Genomic DNA, 20,976 nt, shown 5'->3' with positions numbered 1-20,976 from the left:
TTAGAATACACAAGCTTGTCCTCCGGTGGGATGTCGAAAGTTTCGAAAAGGGCTCGTCCTTGGGAGCCTAACATGTTTTTGAGTAGGGCGATCTTAACCTTATCTGGGCCCTCATCCTGGCCCGTTGCGATTAAATAATTTTCAAAATCTCCTTCAAACACTTCCCAGTCTTTTCGGGCCGTGGGACTCTCCAAGTCGACAGAGTCAGGGAGCTTTACAAGATTGAGGCCTGCCATGGCACAAACAGAAAAAAACTATACGATTCAGTCTGTCAACAACATTGTTCGATATTCACTATTAACCACCGACGTCCGACAAACACGTGTCGACAAACAAACGCACACCTACAGGTTATATCACCTATAGCACACAAATCCAACGAACATGGACGAACTGAAATATGAAAGCAATTCCACACGACTGCGCCATGTTTTACTTGAGATCATAGGTTTTAAGTTGTAGATAAGCAAGTGCATGTAGTTAGCACTTAATATTCTTTATTGTCCGTTCACCGTGGTACATATACAGGCGCCATAACCGGAACTGACATTCACCTGTTATCAGTGATGCCAACCATCACGAGCAAGGCAGATGTACAACAACAATAATCTGAAAAACCATTAAATGGCCAAAATTATGTTATGTTGATGAGAAATGAAATTAGACGTAAATAAAAACATTTCAATCAGCCATCTTATCAGGTGGTGTTAAAAATAACATTTTATTTAGATAACTAAAATTTCTGCATTTCAGCTTGAAAGAATTTACACCGGTGGTTTTATTGTATTATAAAGTACCTAGTGTATAATTGTCGTCAGAAGGTAATTTAAATGGTGCATGCTAAGCTCGGAATGCCTGTTGCTGAAGTTTGTGTCAAAGGAAAACTCTTGTTTCAAATGTGACGAATAGTGCTACACCCTAGAGAGAAAATAAGGCATTTTGGCTATTCTCATAATGTGGTTTGTTTGTAAAGACATAGAAGTCTTGACAGATTATGCTCAAGGACTGATGACTTTTTTTAAGTCATGAGATCTTATTTCCTTCCTAAAGAGCAGGCAAGTGCCTTAGATCGTTTTCTCAAACTTGCATTACAGATCTAAAAAAAAAGTTTTCATTATATGTAATTTTTGATAAATTTGTAAATGTGAGGTTAGGAGTGAGCTTTTCGCGTGCATTTCTTTCATACGGATAGCATAGTTAAAATTTAGAAGTTCAGCATCTATTTTCATTTTCATCTTAGTTGATGTATAAATTTAGCTAATTCAAAAAATTATGAAATTGTATTTTTGAAAGTTTCATGTAACAATTGCTTCATTCTTGCCAGACTTCTAGAACAATCCCATCAGCATATTTCGACTTTTGATATTATCACTGCATCTCAGCATGGTTTTTAAAGGGGAAAATGTTCTTGATTCTAAATTTTAATATACTATTTACTTAATGGTACATTTATTTTTTTTACAAATTTCTCCAAGTGTGTTTTTTTTTTTTTTTTACTTTGCTAGTAAAGAGTTAAGAAGTTTATGAAAGTTATGTTGGTATTTAAAGGTTACTAAGCCAAAGTAACAGTGATGGAAGTTTGTATGCCTGAATCAAATACTAATATGCATGTAGGTCCTGATTAATTTTTGTGTCAAAGTATATTTACTGTGATGTATCAATTGCTTTGCAATAACTTCATTGATGCCTGAATGATTGACTTTTCTCATGTGAGAGGAACTGTAGTAACATTATGGATGTTAAAATGCTAGTTTACGAATATGTGCTAAAGAATTAACAGTAAGAATTAGTCTTGTGTATGACTGTGTGTATATGAACGTGATGGTTAATTATTGTACCCTGGTAAACACAGTCATATTTTAAGTACAGGACTATGTCCGGGTTTATAAACTACGCAAGGGACCCAAGGGTAGTAACAACGCAACATGCAACCCACGCACGTAAATTCACAGTCTTTCATAAAGCACGAAAGTCTAAAGACATGTCGCCCACTCCCCTTCAACTTGAAATTGTAAAACAGCATAAAAAATTTCTTTTCTGGGCTTCTTTCAATAATTAATGTTTATCATGAAAACATATGTAAATGTCAATGATTTTATATTAAAAAGTGCTATTTTATTTCACCTTATTGAAGGTTAACATGAGTGTTAAGAGGTTTGAACATTTTTAGACTCAAAGCAAAACATTTAATATTTTATAGTTTTCCTTACTCTATATTCATTATAGAATCACTCAGTCATGTAATATTGACAAATTAACTAATTTAATGTACAAAAAATACTAATGTACTGTTTAATTGGTGAAAAAAGTTATTTGACTATAAAATGTTTCATTATAGGGAAAAGTCTTTGGAGTCGAATGATTTTCTCATCTCTGTATATATAAAAAAAAAAAAGGTTCTTAGCCTGCTATGCACTTAATATATCAGCGTCTTCAAAAGTTTTCGGAACACTTCACTTACAATATGGAAGACGGAAATGCTTGCGTTGCGTTTTAGCTTCTAGCGTGGTTTATGACCGGATGTTTGATAAAACGTGGTTATTGAACTTTGACGCGTCTTGCGTTTCTTGCGTGTATTTTATCAACCGGGTCTAATTCTTGCTGTTGACGCTTGGGTACCGAGCCTTGACGCTGCTTCGGAACTCGCGCGGGATGCGACGATTTCCCCGCTGCGATGGCTCCCCGTCCGGTCGGGACCCGAGTATCTCCTGGTGACTGTACCCGCGCGGGGATTGCCGCTGAGAGGTGTGACTGCGCCAAGGAGACGCTGCAGCGTGACTGCGCCAAGGAGACACTGCAGCGTGACTACGCCGCGAGGCACCGCTTTTGAAAACTGACATAAAACCGAATAAACCTCACACTCTTCGAAGTGTTTTTTTTTTTTGCGTGGTGGAACCAGTAGCGTGGAGCTGCTAATGTTAATGTGTGCCAAAACAACAAACAACAAAAAATATATATATATTACAATCGACCTGTTTAAATATTTCCCAGAGTGTTATACGTGTACAGCAGGAATATATTTTGCGCTTTGACTCCGAGAGTTAGTTACCACGATATGAGAACTATGTATCTGCACACGAACTTCACAATTATCCTGTTTTAATGCCTCTGAGTTATTATTCGTGATGGCCAAAGCCTTCTTTATTCACCTGTGTACATTTATAGCTCTTAATTACTTCCAAGAAAAACATGCGACATAAATTATTCAATCTTCTCATTCAAATTTAAGAAAAGAGATAAAGTAATTTATGAAAGGCATAAAATCCCGGCAGACCTGAAAAATGACCATAAACAAATTTCATACAATTTTTTTTTTTCAGTCAGTGTGAAAAATTTTCATTCTGATTTTGAGCTGGATGTCAGTTTATCTTGAATTTTTAATCTTCTGAGAAACACACACAAATTAACAAGGGAAGAAAATTAATCCCAGTTATGAATGTAAATTAACATTGTGTTGGTTTTGATACCTACTTTCAACTCAAAACCTTGATATGTTCGTGATTTAATTTCAGACATATTTTCACTGGCTTATAAAAATTATATATATATATATATATATATATATATATATATATATATATATATATATATATATAATTTTAATTTTAATTTTTTTCATGGTAGGTGTGTGCTGTGAATTTTTTTTAACTTGTGTACGTAGATAAAGGAGGTTTGTCATTAACCCATCACTTAAATGAGTCAGAGGCAAAGCAAAATTTATATTTTCGTGTAAATAGAGGAACTTGGAAAATGTGTGAATCAGTAGTTTTAATACGTGGTGCAAACATTTTTAGTGCGGTGCCTGTGTTAGAAGTTAGTGTGATGTAAAGTCTGCAAATTTATTTACCTTGTGTTTCATAGGGCTAATAATATTTCCTGAATAGTTACATGTGCTTGGAATGTGTGTTTTTTAATACAGGTTTCAAAAAAATTCAGCAGTTAAAAAATTATTTTCTTATTGTTAGTTTGAATGGCAGGTAATACATGCAAATTATTCATTACTATCTCAGATTAATAATAAAATTGATCTCTAGTCAATATAACAGAAGTTTTTCACAAACACACATTTATTTCTATTGTTAAATGGCGTCTCAAAGATCCAATCTTTTACTGTCGATCGTGTGATGTCCATTCCAAGGATTTGGCAGTTAGCTACATCTGAAGCTTGAACTCTCCTTTGCATCGGGTGTTTTAACCATCCGTAAATGAATGAATAATTAATTAATTGTTTAATTAGGGCTTAATTTCCGACCGACAACGGGGAATTCCGAGACGATTCAATCATCCAGTGAGAGAGCTAAGCTGGGCGGTAACCATTAAAACCAGACGGAAAGCTAATTCACGCAATTAATAAGGTAATTTAAAAGTATTAAGTTAATAAAGGAGAGATTAACAAGAGAGCTAAGTAAATATTGTTAACATATTTAATATATAATGCATAAAATTAAGTAAAATATCTCTTTCTCTCCGAATAAATTAAGTTTTCTTCATAATAAACCAAATTATTGTGTACCTGGTATATAACCACATGCTAAGTTTTTCCCCTTTGGAATTTTTTCCTGGTCAACAAATACAAATAGTTTTACTGCCTTGAAATCTATCTTTTAAGAATTTTATTGTATTTATTGAATAATATAATAAATATCATTGCAATTACTGTCCCTTTTTCAGCTAGATTTACACATCCTTTTTACATTTTCGACAAAGTTCCTAACTCTCTATTATCTTACGTGCAAATCTCAGTTGCAAAATGAAGTCACATTCATATAACACAATAAGAATTTTACCTGCGAACAATCACATATTTATGTTCATTTTATGACGATGCTCCATCGAAAATGTGAACATAATGTTATTGTATTGCATTAAGGCTGTCGCATATATTGCTTTCTAAATTATATAATGTTAAACTATTATTTTTAGTTGTTTATTTCCAGAGATTCTTTTATAATTCAGAAAAAAAAATTATCCTCAAAATCTTCATAGTAACAGTACTGCCAAGCACCTATAACATAATAGATTCTATAAGCCCCTAACTCATATTATTTGCAGCACATTTTACCAATTGCCTGAATCACATTTATCATTATTTTTTGCAAAATTGCAAATCATTGTTGATGTACAGTGTACGTAAAGTTAAACTTTTCAAAAGTAGTTTTTTGAAAAATAGGTAGGTACTGAAAAATCACATTATTTTCTGGGTTTGTTTTTCTGATTATTAATTATTTGCTTACAACTGTTGTAATGATGTTTGATCGAGTGCCAAAAGTACTTTCATTGTTAAATAAACAGAAAATGATTTTTATATCCTGCAATGAAAATTGTATCACAACTCTGCAAAAAAACAGTGTTTAGAGTGAGACTTGTTGTTGCATTATTTGTAAACGAATCGTTAGTTGTTGCACTTAGCAAGAGGAAAATATCAAAGAGTAGAGCATTAGTTTTCACTAAATCAAAATAATTATTGGTTGTTTTTACAATTGCAAAAAAAATTTTTTATCATAAAGCAATTTTTTAAAAGGTATGAAAGTTTAGCATAAACTGTTATGCAATTATTTCTTACAAGTTTACCTATATTAAACTTGCAATTCATTTGAGGTGATAATCATGACTAAGAAATGTTGAAGTGCCCGTTTGAAAAATTGTTAGTCTGCATATTTTGACACATGTTTTACTTCCTTTTGAAAACTGTTAAACTTGTTTGATTTTTTGTGATGTATAAAATCAGGTAATGAATATAATTACGGTACCTAATAAGATTAATAAGCACATAGTATTTTTAAAATAGTTGGTAATTTTGAGATTTAAGTTACATGAGTGTACATTAAGCTATGAAACAAAATTATAGTATTTAAATGTACCTTTTTTGTCTATTTTTATTTGAGTTGCATTCTGCCACTTAAATAAATACAAAACTAAATTATTTAGAATAAATTTTTCAACTGTTTTATGAAATTTAGGTGTGAAAGGTACCATAGTTGTTTTCTTTTATTTTGTGAAATAATTTAAATCAATGAAACAAGCATTCACCTTGTATCTTTTAAGTTTTTAAACTGATTTCACATACAGCAATAATATAACCATAATTTATTCATGCTTATTAGGTTAAACTAAGAAATAAACTCAAATTAACAAATATGCAAATGAAAATATGCTTCTACGCATAATTTGAAAGATCTTTTGGTTGGTTTTAGTAGTTTGCAAATTTCATTCCACACAAGCACAATGCTGTGCGTGAAAAAAAAAAGGTATTTTTTTATGAGCAGTACATATGTTTAAAGGTGAGTAAAGGTTTTGACATTATATGTAGATAGTGTTGTAAAATTTTATCATTATTGTTAATAGAAATGTTATGTTCTGCATATTTTACCTTCATGTTGTGCTGCTGATATACTCTAAACAAAAACATTCTAAACAATATTGGTGCTTATGTTGTTAACGCTAAGTATCCTAATTAAACTACAGCATAGCCACATCATATGTATATGTCACTGTATCGTATTATTTTTAAGTTATTATCAACCACTAATTACGTAGTTTTTCAGGGATGATTAGTTGAAATCTACTTTATATTACCGCTGTAGACATTGTAGTACATTGCTAAACTAACAGTGCTTTCTTAAACTAGCTAATTGTCATATATAAAAACTACTACTAAAATTATTAAAAATGTATGTCTGTAGTCATGCTATAAAAATAGTGATGAATGCTTCATATAATGAAACAAATTAAGTTAATGTGACTTTGTGATATGGAATGTTTTACAAACTCTGAAGAAATATTTTAACCCTATTAGTTTACACAGGTTATTTCGCTAATGTTTCTAGTATGAAAATATGTTAAGATATAGTTATAAATAGTTAACACAAGGTATTATACTTAAGTTTATAGTAAAATGCAATGATAACTATATGCAAAAGTATCTTCAAGGTAAATTATAGTCAAACAGAACATAGCTGATATTAATTTTTATCAAAAATTTATAGAAAGTTTTCTTAAAACATCGACTTTACAGTAGGATTGAAGATATATATTTTATTGACAGAAGTTTTTAAAGCAGTTAAAATTAATCCTAAAATTATTTTAAACTACATATTTGGGAAACACAGACAGTTATGTGATATTTTAAGTGATGAGAAGGTATTTGTACTCACATTGAAACATTTTGTAAAATGAAATTTATACTTGGATGATTGTTAACCTTATAAAAATATACTACGGAAAAGTTATTTAAGTTTATTCATTATTCCATACCAATGACATAATGTCAGTGTGGACTTTGATCATACTCTATAATAATAACAATAATCTACTAAGGGGAAACCATTCTCTCTTCAGCAAATGACCAAAAATACTTGTAAACATCATGTAATTCACAGCAAAAAAGAAACAAGAATTGTGACCAAACTGACATATTAGTTTTTTAGTCAAAACTATTTTTAATATGATTCGGTGAGAAATAAAATGAGTTATTTGCTCAAATTATAGTATATTTATTCATTTTAAAGTTTGTGAAATAAATATTTCTTTTTGAATAAACGCATTTCGACTTGTAACAAACTACCACAAGTTATCTGTTTTTAATTTGTGTAAGTAATTGCATAAACTTAATGCTGTATATAAATTATTTTTATTGGGCATGTTCTGGAAAGAATTGCGCTTAAGTGCCTAGCAAAATAATTTTTTCTAAGTTATGGGAATGCTTAAAGAATTACATAAGATATTTAATTAATTTAGGCTAATTTTATCTGTACATAGTCAAAGATGATTATGTTTTCTTACAATCTGCAGAACATAGACTTATTACTTTAAATATTTTCATTTTTAATCGTTTTTGAGGCGCATCCATTTATCCATTTTTACAGTGAAATGATCAATTGACGTTTAAATGTGACTTGGATGGTTATGTTAATAAATCATAATTTAAAATTTAAATTATTAACTTTCTTATTATTTAAATACTACTTTTATTGAATGTGTGTAGTAGCAAGTTTTAAAAAAAATGTTTTTATTATAAAATATTTTAATTTTTTTATATTTCTAGCCTCATTACTATAATTTAGGATAAATTAAACATAAATATCAACAATTAATCATTAAATATTTTAATCATATTTTTTTATGACTTAAATAATATTCCTACTTATAAAATCCTAATAAATACACAAAATATGCCAAAACCACATAAATGTGTTTTGAGGATGCCATTTAAATAAAAATTAATTGTATAAATACATATAAATTAAAATAGTCAAGACAAGCTTGGTGAAGTGCAATGTTTCTATTTATGTACATACATATATGGTTCAATAATTAAAAATATGTTAACCAAAAATGTACTAATGAATTCATGATATTATTTATTAATTACGGATGGATAACTTTCAAATGGGCCTACTGATATGATAACAAAATTATAATCTGTGCACGAATAAGTATACTTGTAAATGACTATCTTTAAGTGTCGGCATATCGTAATCAAAATGATCTGTGAGGAATGCTGATTGCAAGTTAACTCAAACCATACACATATTTCAACATTTTATTGTAATATAATTTTTCTTAATGCTTAAAAAGCCTAATATTAGTTTGTTGAATTTTGTAAGAACTATTCACGTAATTTTTGTAAACATTCAATAAAATATATTACGTTACTATTGTGCCTATTTATTCATGATTATCATTACCACGTTATTTAAACATTCTGTGTGAACAAACATCCTGTTAAAGCATCAACAACAGTGAATACACTTCCTTTAAACTTAAGTGGAATAACTACATTTACCATAAACTGGGGTGAATAGGATCAAAATCCTGGAAAATATATACTTTTAATAAAATATTTAGCTTATATTTACAAAGTAGGTAGGTACTAAAATAAAACACATTAGGTTAAGTTTCCATCATGTTTGTTTAGCATAAACAGCGTGTTAAATGTCATTATTTAACTTTGGTTTTGTGTTGGCACTCTTGTTATTAATTGTTACATAGGACAGCCATCTTCTGACATCACAGTAGTTCTTTGATACCAGCTTGGAGAAGCTTCCTTGTATTCTTGAAGTAAATTTCTGAAATTGGTGTGCATAGATAAACATTTAAGATTCCTACTTTAAAAAAAAGACTAATTTTAATAGACTTGACTTGTAATTTTTTTCTAAATAATGTGTAAATAGGGACTAAATTAATTTTTCACACATCGTTTATAAAAATTATAAAGCTAAAATATATTCACACTACCTAATCTCTGTCAGTCCTACATTTTCTTTTATTGGTCTAAACTTAAAGTATTACTTTCTTTTCCAGTGTTTGAGATGCTTGGAATACATTAAAGTGGTCCTCGTTCAAAAATGCTCTTTTTTTTTTTTTTTTTTTTAAATTGAATCTGGCAGTTTAAGCATTTCAAAATTGCATGACTATTCGGAAGGAGAAGAAAAATTTTGAGTGTGTCAAAGTCTTCCCTTCATTGTCATTTGAAGCAACTGAGAGAAATCAAGGCGAGAATATTAACTCATTAACTCCAAGGGAAAAAAAGATTGTCAAACTTTGCTTCCTATAGATTTCGAGAAGGATATTGTCGAATGTCCATAAACATAAGCTGGATGGAACGGTCCTATAAGTGCGTTTTACTTACTATAATACACAAATGGTATATTGAGCTACATCTTGATGCAAATCACACTGCTGGAGCAGCTATGTCGACTAACTAATCATTAGATTAGAAGACTGAAATTTTATACTATACAATGAAACGGCTCCGATAAGAGCGAACAAGACTTGAAAAAATACTAAATCCTGGCTTTTGACCTGATTTTCGACAAGGAATATTATTAAAACACTTCCCATCTTGTTAAAATTCACTAAACAGTCAATACTATAAAGTTTCCTTTGTGAACTTTGGTTTGGTGCCATCCACCACAGATGGCAGCACCGTGGTTGTTGCACATTTTCGTTCCTCAACTTACGACGTATTCACAAAATTACTCCAACCAAATGCCGTATACCAAGAGCTAAGATGTTACACACACACACACACACACACACACACACACACACACACACACACACACATACATACATACATACATACATATATATATATATATATATATATATATATATATATATATATATATATATATATATATATATATATTAAAGTTTTTTATTATAACTAACAGATTTTTCACACTCTAATTTTATGTGACTTTGAACTGTCACACATTCAAGTTAATTATTTTATAGTAATAAATAAAAATAAAAGAGTGTGGACAGTGACAAAGTAATCAACGGCCACAGGAATTCATGAAAGGACGTGAGCGACTAGTCCTTCATGTAAGGTTGCATCTGCGACCCTGTGAGGATCCCTGCAGCCATTCGGAAGGACAAAAAAAATGCTGACATTCATGGACACTTCAGGTTGAAGGGTCATTTAAGGAAGTGTTCGAAATCAGAAATTTCATTAGAAAAAGTGAAGGCTGTCGAAACCGTAGTGGCTAGTTCAAAACTGGCCTTTTAAAACAGTAAGAAATTGTTCTGAAATGTTCCGTTCTGATGTATGGCCATACTAACAAAAATGTGAACTGTAAAAATATTTTTCGTGGATCAAAGGTAACTGTTTCGTGATATTTTAGGGAAATGTTAAATTTCTGGAAATCAACATTTGTATATGTACTATTCACAGTGAAGGTTAATAATCTCCATTATGTGATTAATTCTATTTTCAACTAGCTGCAGTACCTGGCGTTGCCCGGGCTGAACACAGGGTGAAGGGGACCTTTTTCGAACTCAGATGTAGTTAGTAATTGTCTTTTTAATTTGAATGTCAAGTGTGCAAAATAATTTTAAAAAGCTGAAAAATAAGAGATTACTAATATTGAAAAGATTCCATTATCTAGCTAATGCTCGGCATGCATTGCACTGCCTCATTCAGTTTTGTTTTGTAATATGTTTGGAGTAGTTACACATATACAAATCATCTATCCATCTCTCTAAATATATATTTATCTCTATCTCTTCTATATATAAATCTCTATATAGCTCTATACATCTATATATCTCTTTATCTAACCCATTTCATTCTCTATACCTCGTTCTATCTCAACTTATCTCTCTGTATCTCTCTATCGCACTATATATATATATATATATATATATATATATATATATATATATATATATATATATATATATATCACACTATCCAGGGCCGGATTTAGAGGTCTGGAGGTCTGGAGGTCGGGGCAACAGAGGAACCCTGGCCCCAAATTATTTTCCAAATAAAATGATCAATTTTTTTCAGTCTACTTTTCCAATAAATAATTTATTGTGAAATCAAGTAGATTCTCTTAGTATTTAAAAAACATACATAAATATAATTGGAGACAAGAATTATATGAAATTAAATTTTAGTGTTAATGAATATTTCTGTTAATATTTAACAATAATATAATCATGTGTGTACAAAGTACTGTAGGTAAAGGTAAAACAGCAAAAAAATAATATCAAAGGAAAATATGTTTACTAGTGTTTACTTGTCGGAATTTGAAAGATTTTTTTTCCGAAGTCTCTATTGTGGGGGGCCCTCCGTTTGTGGGGGCCCCGGGGCTTTCGCCCCGGTTGCCCTCCCCTAAATCCAGCCCTGACTCTACAACCGGTATCTCTTTTATATTTAAATTAATTATGTCATGTGTGCGTACTTATACAACAAAAACAGACAAAGTGCCGCTATATAATATGAAATAAACACATTTTTCGAAACGATTTGTGCTCAAACAATTACAAAATAGTTATACCATATCAGAAACATTCACGAGCATGCGCATAAAAACTCACCAAAATTTCATCGCAATCGGATGAATGGTATAGGAACGCATACGTCACAAACAAACGAAAATTAAAGACATGACAAGCGCATCAAACGATGGTGCGTTTAAAATTCAAGGCAACTAACTCTATCTATTGACGAAGTTAAGAACAAAACTGTTATTAGCGCCTTTATTTTTCTAGCCGCTGCGAGCTCCACTAAGCGGGCTGGTCTCACCAAGGAAAAAAATATGAATTTGCAAGTCCTTATTATGTGTATGATCGTGTGGCAGACATAGAGAAATGACACTCACTCACTATTTGTATGTCTATGACCTATGATTTTTGACGTGACAACGCAACGTCTAATAAATCGATGAACGCCGGCTGCACGCACGAAAAAGTGTCCCGCTACGGATGTCCCACTACGGATGTCCTGTTTGCTCATTGTACGCATGCGTGGCATCTCTTTTCATGCTCATTGTACGCATGCGTGGCATCCTCTCTTCCACTCGATTGGAACAACCATCTATTTGACTTTTCAATCATATTTTCGTCGTTTGAATTATTAATATTATGTAATTTAACGATCGTCCACCGATTTTCAGCATAATCGGTACGGTTATTTAAAAGTATTGTTGAATATTCAAATACGTTTTGAACCAACAATGGTGTTTTACAGTTACACATAATTATTATTCAAATTACACCCGGAATCTTTTGCACAATGTTTTAAAAAATATTGTAACACATTATAAATAAGTTTGGTGTATTTGGGATGCGTATTTGTTATAAAATCGTAATATTATTATTCCCCTACCGTGAACAAAAATGTTATAAATATGTATATAACATCTAAAATAAGTATTTAATTATGGCCTCGTGGGCGGGCAGTCAGCCACGCTAACTTTCGATCCAAAGGTAATCGGTTCGAATCCCGGCAGTCGCGAAATTTTTTTTTTGTACTTGTAAAAATAAATACGTCGCACGCAACATTTCAAAAGTAATAAATATGTTTGAATTAATGAATGCAAATAAAAGTAAATTGGTTAATTAAATTGTACATTTCATTTCACTCCTTTGTCTCCATACAAAATAGTGATAATTCAATAAAAATAATTCAATTTTATTCATGAAAGTATGCAGAGGTATATTTTATCATACAAAAGATAGAAAATTTTAAAAAAATATATATAATATTTTCAATGCCTAAATGGTTTGGTTGCAAAAACCTATTACGGCTCAGTCTCAGGCCGAATATGATATTTCCTTTTCTTCTGGATCAATCATTTCATCAATGTTTTGTTATAACGTCACGTTAAACTATCGTCCATAAACCGACTTTACAGACAACCCATTTTTTTTCTGTTATAAAATGAAATTATCTCTTTTTCACTCCCTTACCGATGGAATTTCATATTAATATATGGTATATGTGTTAATTCAGATTATGAGCTCGCTGTAGGCCAAATTTCATCCAGATCCGTTCAGCCGTTCTGGCGTGATTGAGTAACAAACATCCATCCATCCAAACTTTCACATTTATAATATTAGTGGGATTATTGATGTGCACCCAAAAGAAATGGAAATTCCAAACGTATGGTAATTTATGAACCAAGGGAAAAAAAAGCGGGAAATTATAAACAGCTTGAAAGGTCGCATTTGGTGCTACTTTGGGGGGGGGGGGGGGGTGAAGTAAGGGGAGGGAAGGTTCATTTAGAGCCAAAAGAGCAGTGGAAAGAGAAATTGCCCATACGTAAGTTATAGGGCTTTAGGAAAATGCTAATGGTTTGTCAGTGCAAGGATGTGTTCATTTTGCTGAATGGATTGTGGCTTTTTTAATGGTTGGAGTAAAAAAAATGGGTGCGTGTACTTAGGTACACGCGTGAGAAGTTATACTTCTTTGGCATCATTAAAAAACAGTTTTTAATTGCATGCAAAAATAGTGCGTGAAGTCCCTCCGCGCGGAAGAAGTAAAACTTCCTAATGTGGAAATGAAAATAGGAAGGGGTAGAAATTGATTTTTAGTGAAATCATATTGTATAAAATCAAACTAAAAAAAATAAAGGAAATAAATTTGTAACGATTCATAGATTGATTTTCAGAGAGAGAGAAACCTATTGAATGTCTATAAAACTAACTTTTTTATGAGAGCAGATTTTCATGAAATAAATCATGAAATCATTCAACGATAAAAGCTGTTTATTTAATCAAGCGGACGGGTTCACCCCAAGGAGAAAATTGACGCAGTGAGACCTCGTGGACATAGAGAAATGACACACACTCACTATTTATGTGTATATGAAACATGATTTTTTTCTGCAATTTAAATTGTAATATACAAAAAGGGTATTGAAAATTGAAACAAATAAGGCGACACTACAAACTGTCAGGATCTTTATTTTTTTCTTACTCTCTACTTAGTTTCTTAGAATAGCATTCACTCTCGCTCTCTCTATATATATATTCCCCCTCCCCAGGAACGTTAAACGTTTAACGCAACCTTGTTGGAAGTCGCATTAGAAGTATAACTTCAAAAAATTGGTTGTCTGTAAAGACGGTTTTACGGATGATAGTTTAACGTGACGTCATAACAAAACATTGATGAAATGATTGCATACTTTTATGAATAAAATTGAATCATTTTTATTGAATTATCACTATTTTGTATGGATACAAAGAAGGAGTGAAATGAAATCTATAATTTAATTGATAAATTTACTTTTATTTGCACTCATTAAATAAATATGTTTATTACTTTAACGAAGAGATTATTTTAACTATAACTTTTATACATATTTGCTATTTAACTTTTTCCAATCTGTGTTATTCTGTTAAGGATAGGACGATGATAGGAAAAGTAGGAAACGAATGGGAGTGTTTCAAGGATGATGTGAAGGAAAATGGCTTACCCAACACCAAAATGCAGTCAAAAATAATATATTTGCGCCACGGACTCTGCAGCAATGCTAGGAGGAACGGGTTAGCAAAGAGCGATGAAAATGTTACATTGAAATGCATGAAAACAGAAATACGCCACGGACTCGGTCGCAATGCTAGGAGGTTCAGGTTAGCAAAGAGCAATATAAAATGAGCGTAATGTGACACAGCGAAACGGGACAATGTGCGTAACGGGACACTTTTTCGTGCGTGCAGCCAGCATTCATCGATTTATTAGACGTCACGTCAAAAAAATATGAGTCTTTAGTACTTGCCAGAGCTGTGTAACTTCTAACCTTAGTAACGAGCAAATTCATTTTTTCTAATATTGCAAATAAATTTATAAAACGGAACTAGGACACAAAATTCGAAGTATAATTCTTTAGAATAATGCAGAGCATAATAAGTATATGCAAATTGTGTTTTCAACTACATTTCGGAACACAAATCGCACATAGTTTCCACCCCCGCCGCTAGAATTCGCTGCCGAAGCAGCTACGTCCATTATCTCAACATTCAAAATGCAGAGAAAATTTAACTATATAATGAAACGGCTTTGATAAAAACGAAAGAAAAAATACTTGAAAAAATACTAAACTTCTACTTTGGACCTGATATTCGACAAGGAATTTTATTATAATACTGCCCATCTCATTAAAATTCATTAAACAGTTAATACTATAAACTTTACCTTTGGCTATGTAAACTTTCTTCGAGCCATTTGTCACAGATAGCATCAGCGTGGTTATACAATTCCATTCGCATTCATGTAATTCCAGTCGAATTCATGGAATTACTCCCACCAAATGCTGTACGAGGGCTAAGATGTAACACATCAAAACATTGGACAATCTAGTCAAAAAAGACTAACTTAACTCCGCGTGTCATAAATCATATTAAATGTCTTAAAGATAAATTATCTTCAAACAAGATGAATCAGGATTATTATGTTAGGTACCTGCATTAGTAAATGATGTTGCTAATTAATCAGATTTCAAACATGAAAAGAAGTCTAGTGTTATATATTTCCTCGCAACTTGTAACTAAACGTATTGAGAAATTCTGAATAGCAAAACCTTTTTTTTGAAGCGAAACTTCTTTATGGGCGGGAACTTAAGATGAGGTTATGATGTCATCCGAGCGTAACGAAATTTAGCGTAACAAAAAAACGTAAAGCTCAAAGCATCATGAAAAGTGTAACGATCAGGAAGAAAGTACTATTTAGCGCCAAATTTTCTCCACTCGCACTTCTATGGCGACACCGAGCAATTGGGTGTGGTCGCGAATACGTCAACTGAACATCATACACGATATTCTGAAACCTTTTAATAATTATCAAATATTGTTAATTGTATGTATTCTAATTATTTTTATTTACGCGACGTCATAATGTACGCATACGCAATACGACTCGATTCGTTGCATGTTATGCGGTATCAGAAGTAACGAGTAACGATACGATAGTAACGAGTACTGATTGTTATAGTAACGAATACATACGGGTACACTTTTTTTCGTTACTTTTACACCTCTATACCGTAGTGGCTACATGCAGGGGCATAGCCAGGGGGGGGGGGGTTAGGACTTCAACCCCCCCCCCCCCCTTAGCACCAAATCTTTAATTAATTTCTTATTCGTCACTCAAACAAATTTCATATTAAAATAATAAAATTTTTACCATTACAATATTTAAATTTAAGTACCGAAAACTGCTAAAATAGCACTATTTTACACCTGAAAATCAAAATTTTCCCGGGGGAGTACCCCCGGACCCCCCGCTTTAATACGGGGGGGAGGGGGGAACATGCTTCTTAACACCCCCCATACACAAATCCTTGCTACGCCACTGGCTACATGGTAGATGGTAGCCACACACTTGAGAGTTTTTTTTTGTTTGTATGTATCTATTAACTGCAGTCCCATAAATTTTCAGCAGGCTCTAGGGTTAAAAATTGTTTCGAAGAGCATCTTAGGATTTTGTGAACAAATAATGAACATTACATACTGTAAAATAGGAACCCTAATCAACAAAGTCATCTGAAATCTAAAATGTGAAAATATGACATTACATAAAACAAAATTACGTTACTGATAAAACGTCAGTCAGTTTAAATATTAAGTACCTGATTTTAAAAAGTTTGCTTCGAATACTAATCATCCTACCCAATTTATGTTGTTACGAACGAATATAGAAGTCGCATTTGACTGCACAGTGCATGAATGCAGTGAATGAATATTAGGCCGTTCTTGATTTTACAGTTCGTGCTGAAATTTTTAAAAGTTATAATGCAGCTGTTTTATAAGTTATACTTATTTAGGCGCGTTATGAAACAATTATGAGAGCAAACATCTACGACGTGCGCGCAACATGCGACGGAATTTTCACTGGATGAAAAAAAAAAGCTGCATTATAAAAACTACAGACAAATAACAATTATAGTTATATGTGCTTTTACATCTTATACTTTAGTGATTTATATTGAATACTGGGCCAGATCATCAAAACATTTATTTATTGTCATGGGCGTCGCAACCGGGGGGAACACGTCCCCCCCAATAATAAAAGTCTTCAATTTCGTCCCCTCCAGTAATATATTTAGTTTCGTAGTTATATTAAAAATATGATTTCTGTGATACAACCCATATGTTGTGCATGGTGCATTTAGTCCAATCGTGGTAATGTTAGCACTGTGTTTTTACAAATTTGTTCTCTGAAAATATTTTTTATAAAAAATAAATTATATATTGCAACCCACTATAATTAGAATATTTAGGAAAGAAAAATGCCTAAAAACCACCTTTTTGCACCTTCAAACCCCCAATTTTCCCGGGGGAGGACCCCTGGACCCCTCGCTTTTTTTCCAGGGGATGGATATTCCTCAACAACTAAATCAATTGCAGTCCCCCCCCCCCCCCCCCAAAAAAAAATACTTGCGACGCCCATGTTTATTGTGAATATTGATAGTGATAGAAATTGCGTCTATAAACGTTTTCAAGTTTATTTTGAAGTGCATTTATATAAGTGAGTTTATGTTCCCGGATGTAAAATTTATTTTAATTATAAATTATTACATTATTATTTAATAAGTAATTAATATAATTTATTAGAATAAACATTTGGTATATTTATTAATATGCATTAATAATTAAAAATTCTCTAGATTATTTTACTATATTATATAATAATTTTCTACATGTGTGCATATTAATGTTGAATATTGAGTATTTTCTTAATTTTTTTATTTGCTTGAATTTTTAGTTTACCAACCGTCAATATATCACTCCAGTCCATTTATTATTTTATGTATAGGCCTATTACTTATTTGCATGCAGGGGCGCAACAACAGGGGGGGGCAAGGGTATTTTGCCGCCCCCCCCCCTTCTGAAACCTTGAAGTGGGGGCAAGCGGCGGCAAAGAAAGTGCTGTACAAGTCGGATATGTTATTTCCACTAGCTGTGTGATCAATTTTTAGATAATAAAACTGCTTAAATAGCACCATTTTCCACCTTTAAATCCAAATTTTCCCGGGGGAGGACCACCGGACCCCCCGCTTCAATAGGGGGGATTGATGATTCTTTGTAAAAAGGCGTATTGCCCCCCCCCCCCCCCCCTTTGAAAATTTAGTTGCTGCGCCCCTGTTTGCATGCAAAATTAAAATGAGTGTTTTGTCATTGCCAACGCGTCTGCGGTTTTTTTTTTTTTTTTTTGTAATAGCTGATTAACATTATAAAAAATATACACTATGCTCCGTGTTACTCTTTTCTTGTTTGCCAAGAAATGAATTTTAAGTTAAAACTGTGCAGAGGAAAAAAAAAACTTTCTGGGGATTTACTCGTGTGTGCGTTGGCACCGCTGTTCGCGGGATTGTTTTGCCCGTTGCCACGACACCGCCGGAGTTCCAACACAAGTCATCAAATGGGTCAGTGGAGCTGCCGGGGCCAGGTGTATCGACCGGACAGTCTGCTGCCTCGCTCGCTCGATGACCGAGTGCCGTGACTCTTAGACGCCGTCGTTCCTGCCCGCGAGAGGATAGCGCGAGAAGATGGGCAGCGAGGAGCTGGTGAGCCTGACGGCCAACCTCGGCCGGTCGTGCTACGAGTCGCAGGCCGTGTTCGACGTGGGGCGCAAGATCGGCCAGGGCCAGTTCAGCGTGGTGCACCGCGCGCGCTGCCGCCTCGACGGCTCCGAGGTGGCGCTGAAGAAGGTGCAGATCTTCGAGATGATGGACGCCCGCGCGCGGCTCGACTGCATGAAGGAGATCAACCTGCTGCAGGTACACACGTGGGAATTTTTTTTCTTTCTAGTTTACGGACTTCTGCTAGGGAAAAAAGGGGGGGGGGGAATTCAAAATCACGTGGTAATTATTCCATGTCACCAAATATTTTAATACGGACAATATGGAGGAAGCTAGCGGTGTAGCTACGTTTTAAGTGTGATTATATATGTGTGTGTGTGTGTGTGTTTACAGCAGTGGCATCTTAGCGGCGTGGAGTGTGTGTAGAAATAGTTTGAAAGCGAGGCAGTAAATCGGCTCGCACTCGGCCAATACCAACTGGCTGAAGTTTCCCACATTGTCGTATTACGATATTTGTTATCACGTCACCATGATCCAGTGTGCATTGGTCCGGTGTTAGGGGAAGCCTACAACTCACGTAGTTTCGGTTCCCTGCAAGAATTTCCGATGATTTCCGAAGTTTTGCGTTTTGGTATTAACGCCACTTCAGCCGCTAAATCAGAAGTTTCCAATGAAAACAAGCATGTTGTGACTAACCTAACCTAACCCTTCGATTTTTTTAATTTCAATTTTTTAGAGAAATCCGAAGTTGCACGAACGTGGTAGGGAACCGAAACTACGTGAGTTGTAGGCTTCCCATCAAAATCACGTGGTAATTATTCCATGTCACCAAATATTTTAATGCGGACACAATATGGGGGAAGCTAGCGGTGTACCTACGTTTTAAGTGCGATAAAAAATATATATCTGTTTTTACAGCAGTGGCATCTTAGCGGCGTGGAGTGTAGAAATAGCTTGAAAGCGACGCAGTAAATCGGCTCGCACTCGGCCAATGCCAACAGGCTAAAGTTTCCCATATTGTCGTATTACGATATTTGCAATCACGTGACCAAGTTTATCCCATGATTCAGTATGCATTGATCCGGTGTGCGTGATTTATTTAGTTATTTGGTACGTCGGAATATTCTGGACATAAACAGAACCTTGAATATCACAATAATAACAAATTTTGTCAGGTCTTGAGGAAATGTTTTTCTTTAGTATACATTTTATCATTGTTTTATCACAAGTTTTTTTTATGTCCAGGATCTTTCATTGAACATAATTAAAAAATGGCAATGATCATGCAGCACAGGATCAGTGTATATAGGATCATGCGCCATTAGGATTAAGGGATGAACCTGGATACGTAATACGGAACTTTTTTTTTAGTTCTGCTTGCCTTTGAGGTGATTATTTTGAGACACTAGACCAACTTTTGTAACATTTAAATTATTTTCAAAACTTTTGTTGGTAATGGTGAATTCACGTCAATATATTATTAGCACCATGTTAACTTACATGTGTGTGTGTTTCTGTTTTGATACTACTAGTGTCAAATGTGATATTTTATTAATAATGAAAATAGTTTCCTATGTAAACTAACGGGTATTTTCCTGATTGCAAATACAAAGATAGTTTAATTTAGGTAGCCCGTGCCGTAGCTGCTATCATGCGCGATTCCTACTGTGCTTGCAAACGCTTACCTTAATAAAAACAGGGACGTTATAATAAAAACCTGCCGCGTGGACAGGTATCGCGTGACATAGCAAAGATACTTGCTACAATATTGGGGTAAAATCCATTAAAGACGAAAATTGAACAATTATCTTTTTTAGTGACTATACATGTTGCTACGCGAAATGTACCTATCATTATTCCGGCAAGTTGTTTGCAAGCACGGTAGGCATGATGGCAGCTGCGTTACTGCACGGACTGCCTAAATTAACCTGTCTTTATTAAAGTAGCAATTAACGAAAACACCTATTACATTAGTTAATATACGAAACCATTTTCATTATTAATAAAATACCACATTTGACACAAGTAGTACCCAAAACAGAAAAACGTACACACGTAGTTAACATGGTGCTAATAATATAATTGACGTAAAAACACCACTTCACCTATAAACGTTTTGCAAATAATTGAAATTTAACAAACTTGTTCTCCTATGTCC

General features: G+C 33.3%; 1 protein-coding gene and 1 long non-coding RNA gene across 2 annotated transcripts in view; one reads left to right on the top strand and one right to left on the bottom strand.

Annotated features, from left to right (window-relative positions):
* Positions 1–8,892: 8,892 nt before the first annotated feature.
* On the bottom strand, positions 8,893–15,567 carry LOC134537194 (uncharacterized). The gene is made up of 2 exons (XR_010075969.1): positions 15,434–15,567; positions 8,893–9,068 (listed from the first exon to the last, which is right to left on the bottom strand). It is a non-coding gene; the product is annotated as an uncharacterized LOC134537194 (long non-coding RNA).
* A 3,039-nt stretch (positions 15,568–18,606) lies between these two features.
* Positions 18,607–20,976, top strand: part of LOC134537799 (serine/threonine-protein kinase Nek7-like) — a 66,393-nt gene continuing 64,023 nt past the window's right edge. The window contains exon 1 of the mRNA XM_063378609.1: positions 18,607–19,016. Coding sequence (XP_063234679.1) covers positions 18,786–19,016 — 231 coding nt within the window. The 5' untranslated portion in view covers positions 18,607–18,785. The remainder of the gene's footprint in view (positions 19,017–20,976) is intronic.

The sequence above is a fragment of the Bacillus rossius genome, chromosome 12 (genome assembly GCF_032445375.1).
Source record: "Bacillus rossius redtenbacheri isolate Brsri chromosome 12, Brsri_v3, whole genome shotgun sequence".
Lineage (NCBI taxonomy): Eukaryota > Metazoa > Arthropoda > Insecta > Phasmatodea > Bacillidae > Bacillus > Bacillus rossius.
This window is presented reverse-complemented; position numbering and strand designations above follow the sequence as displayed.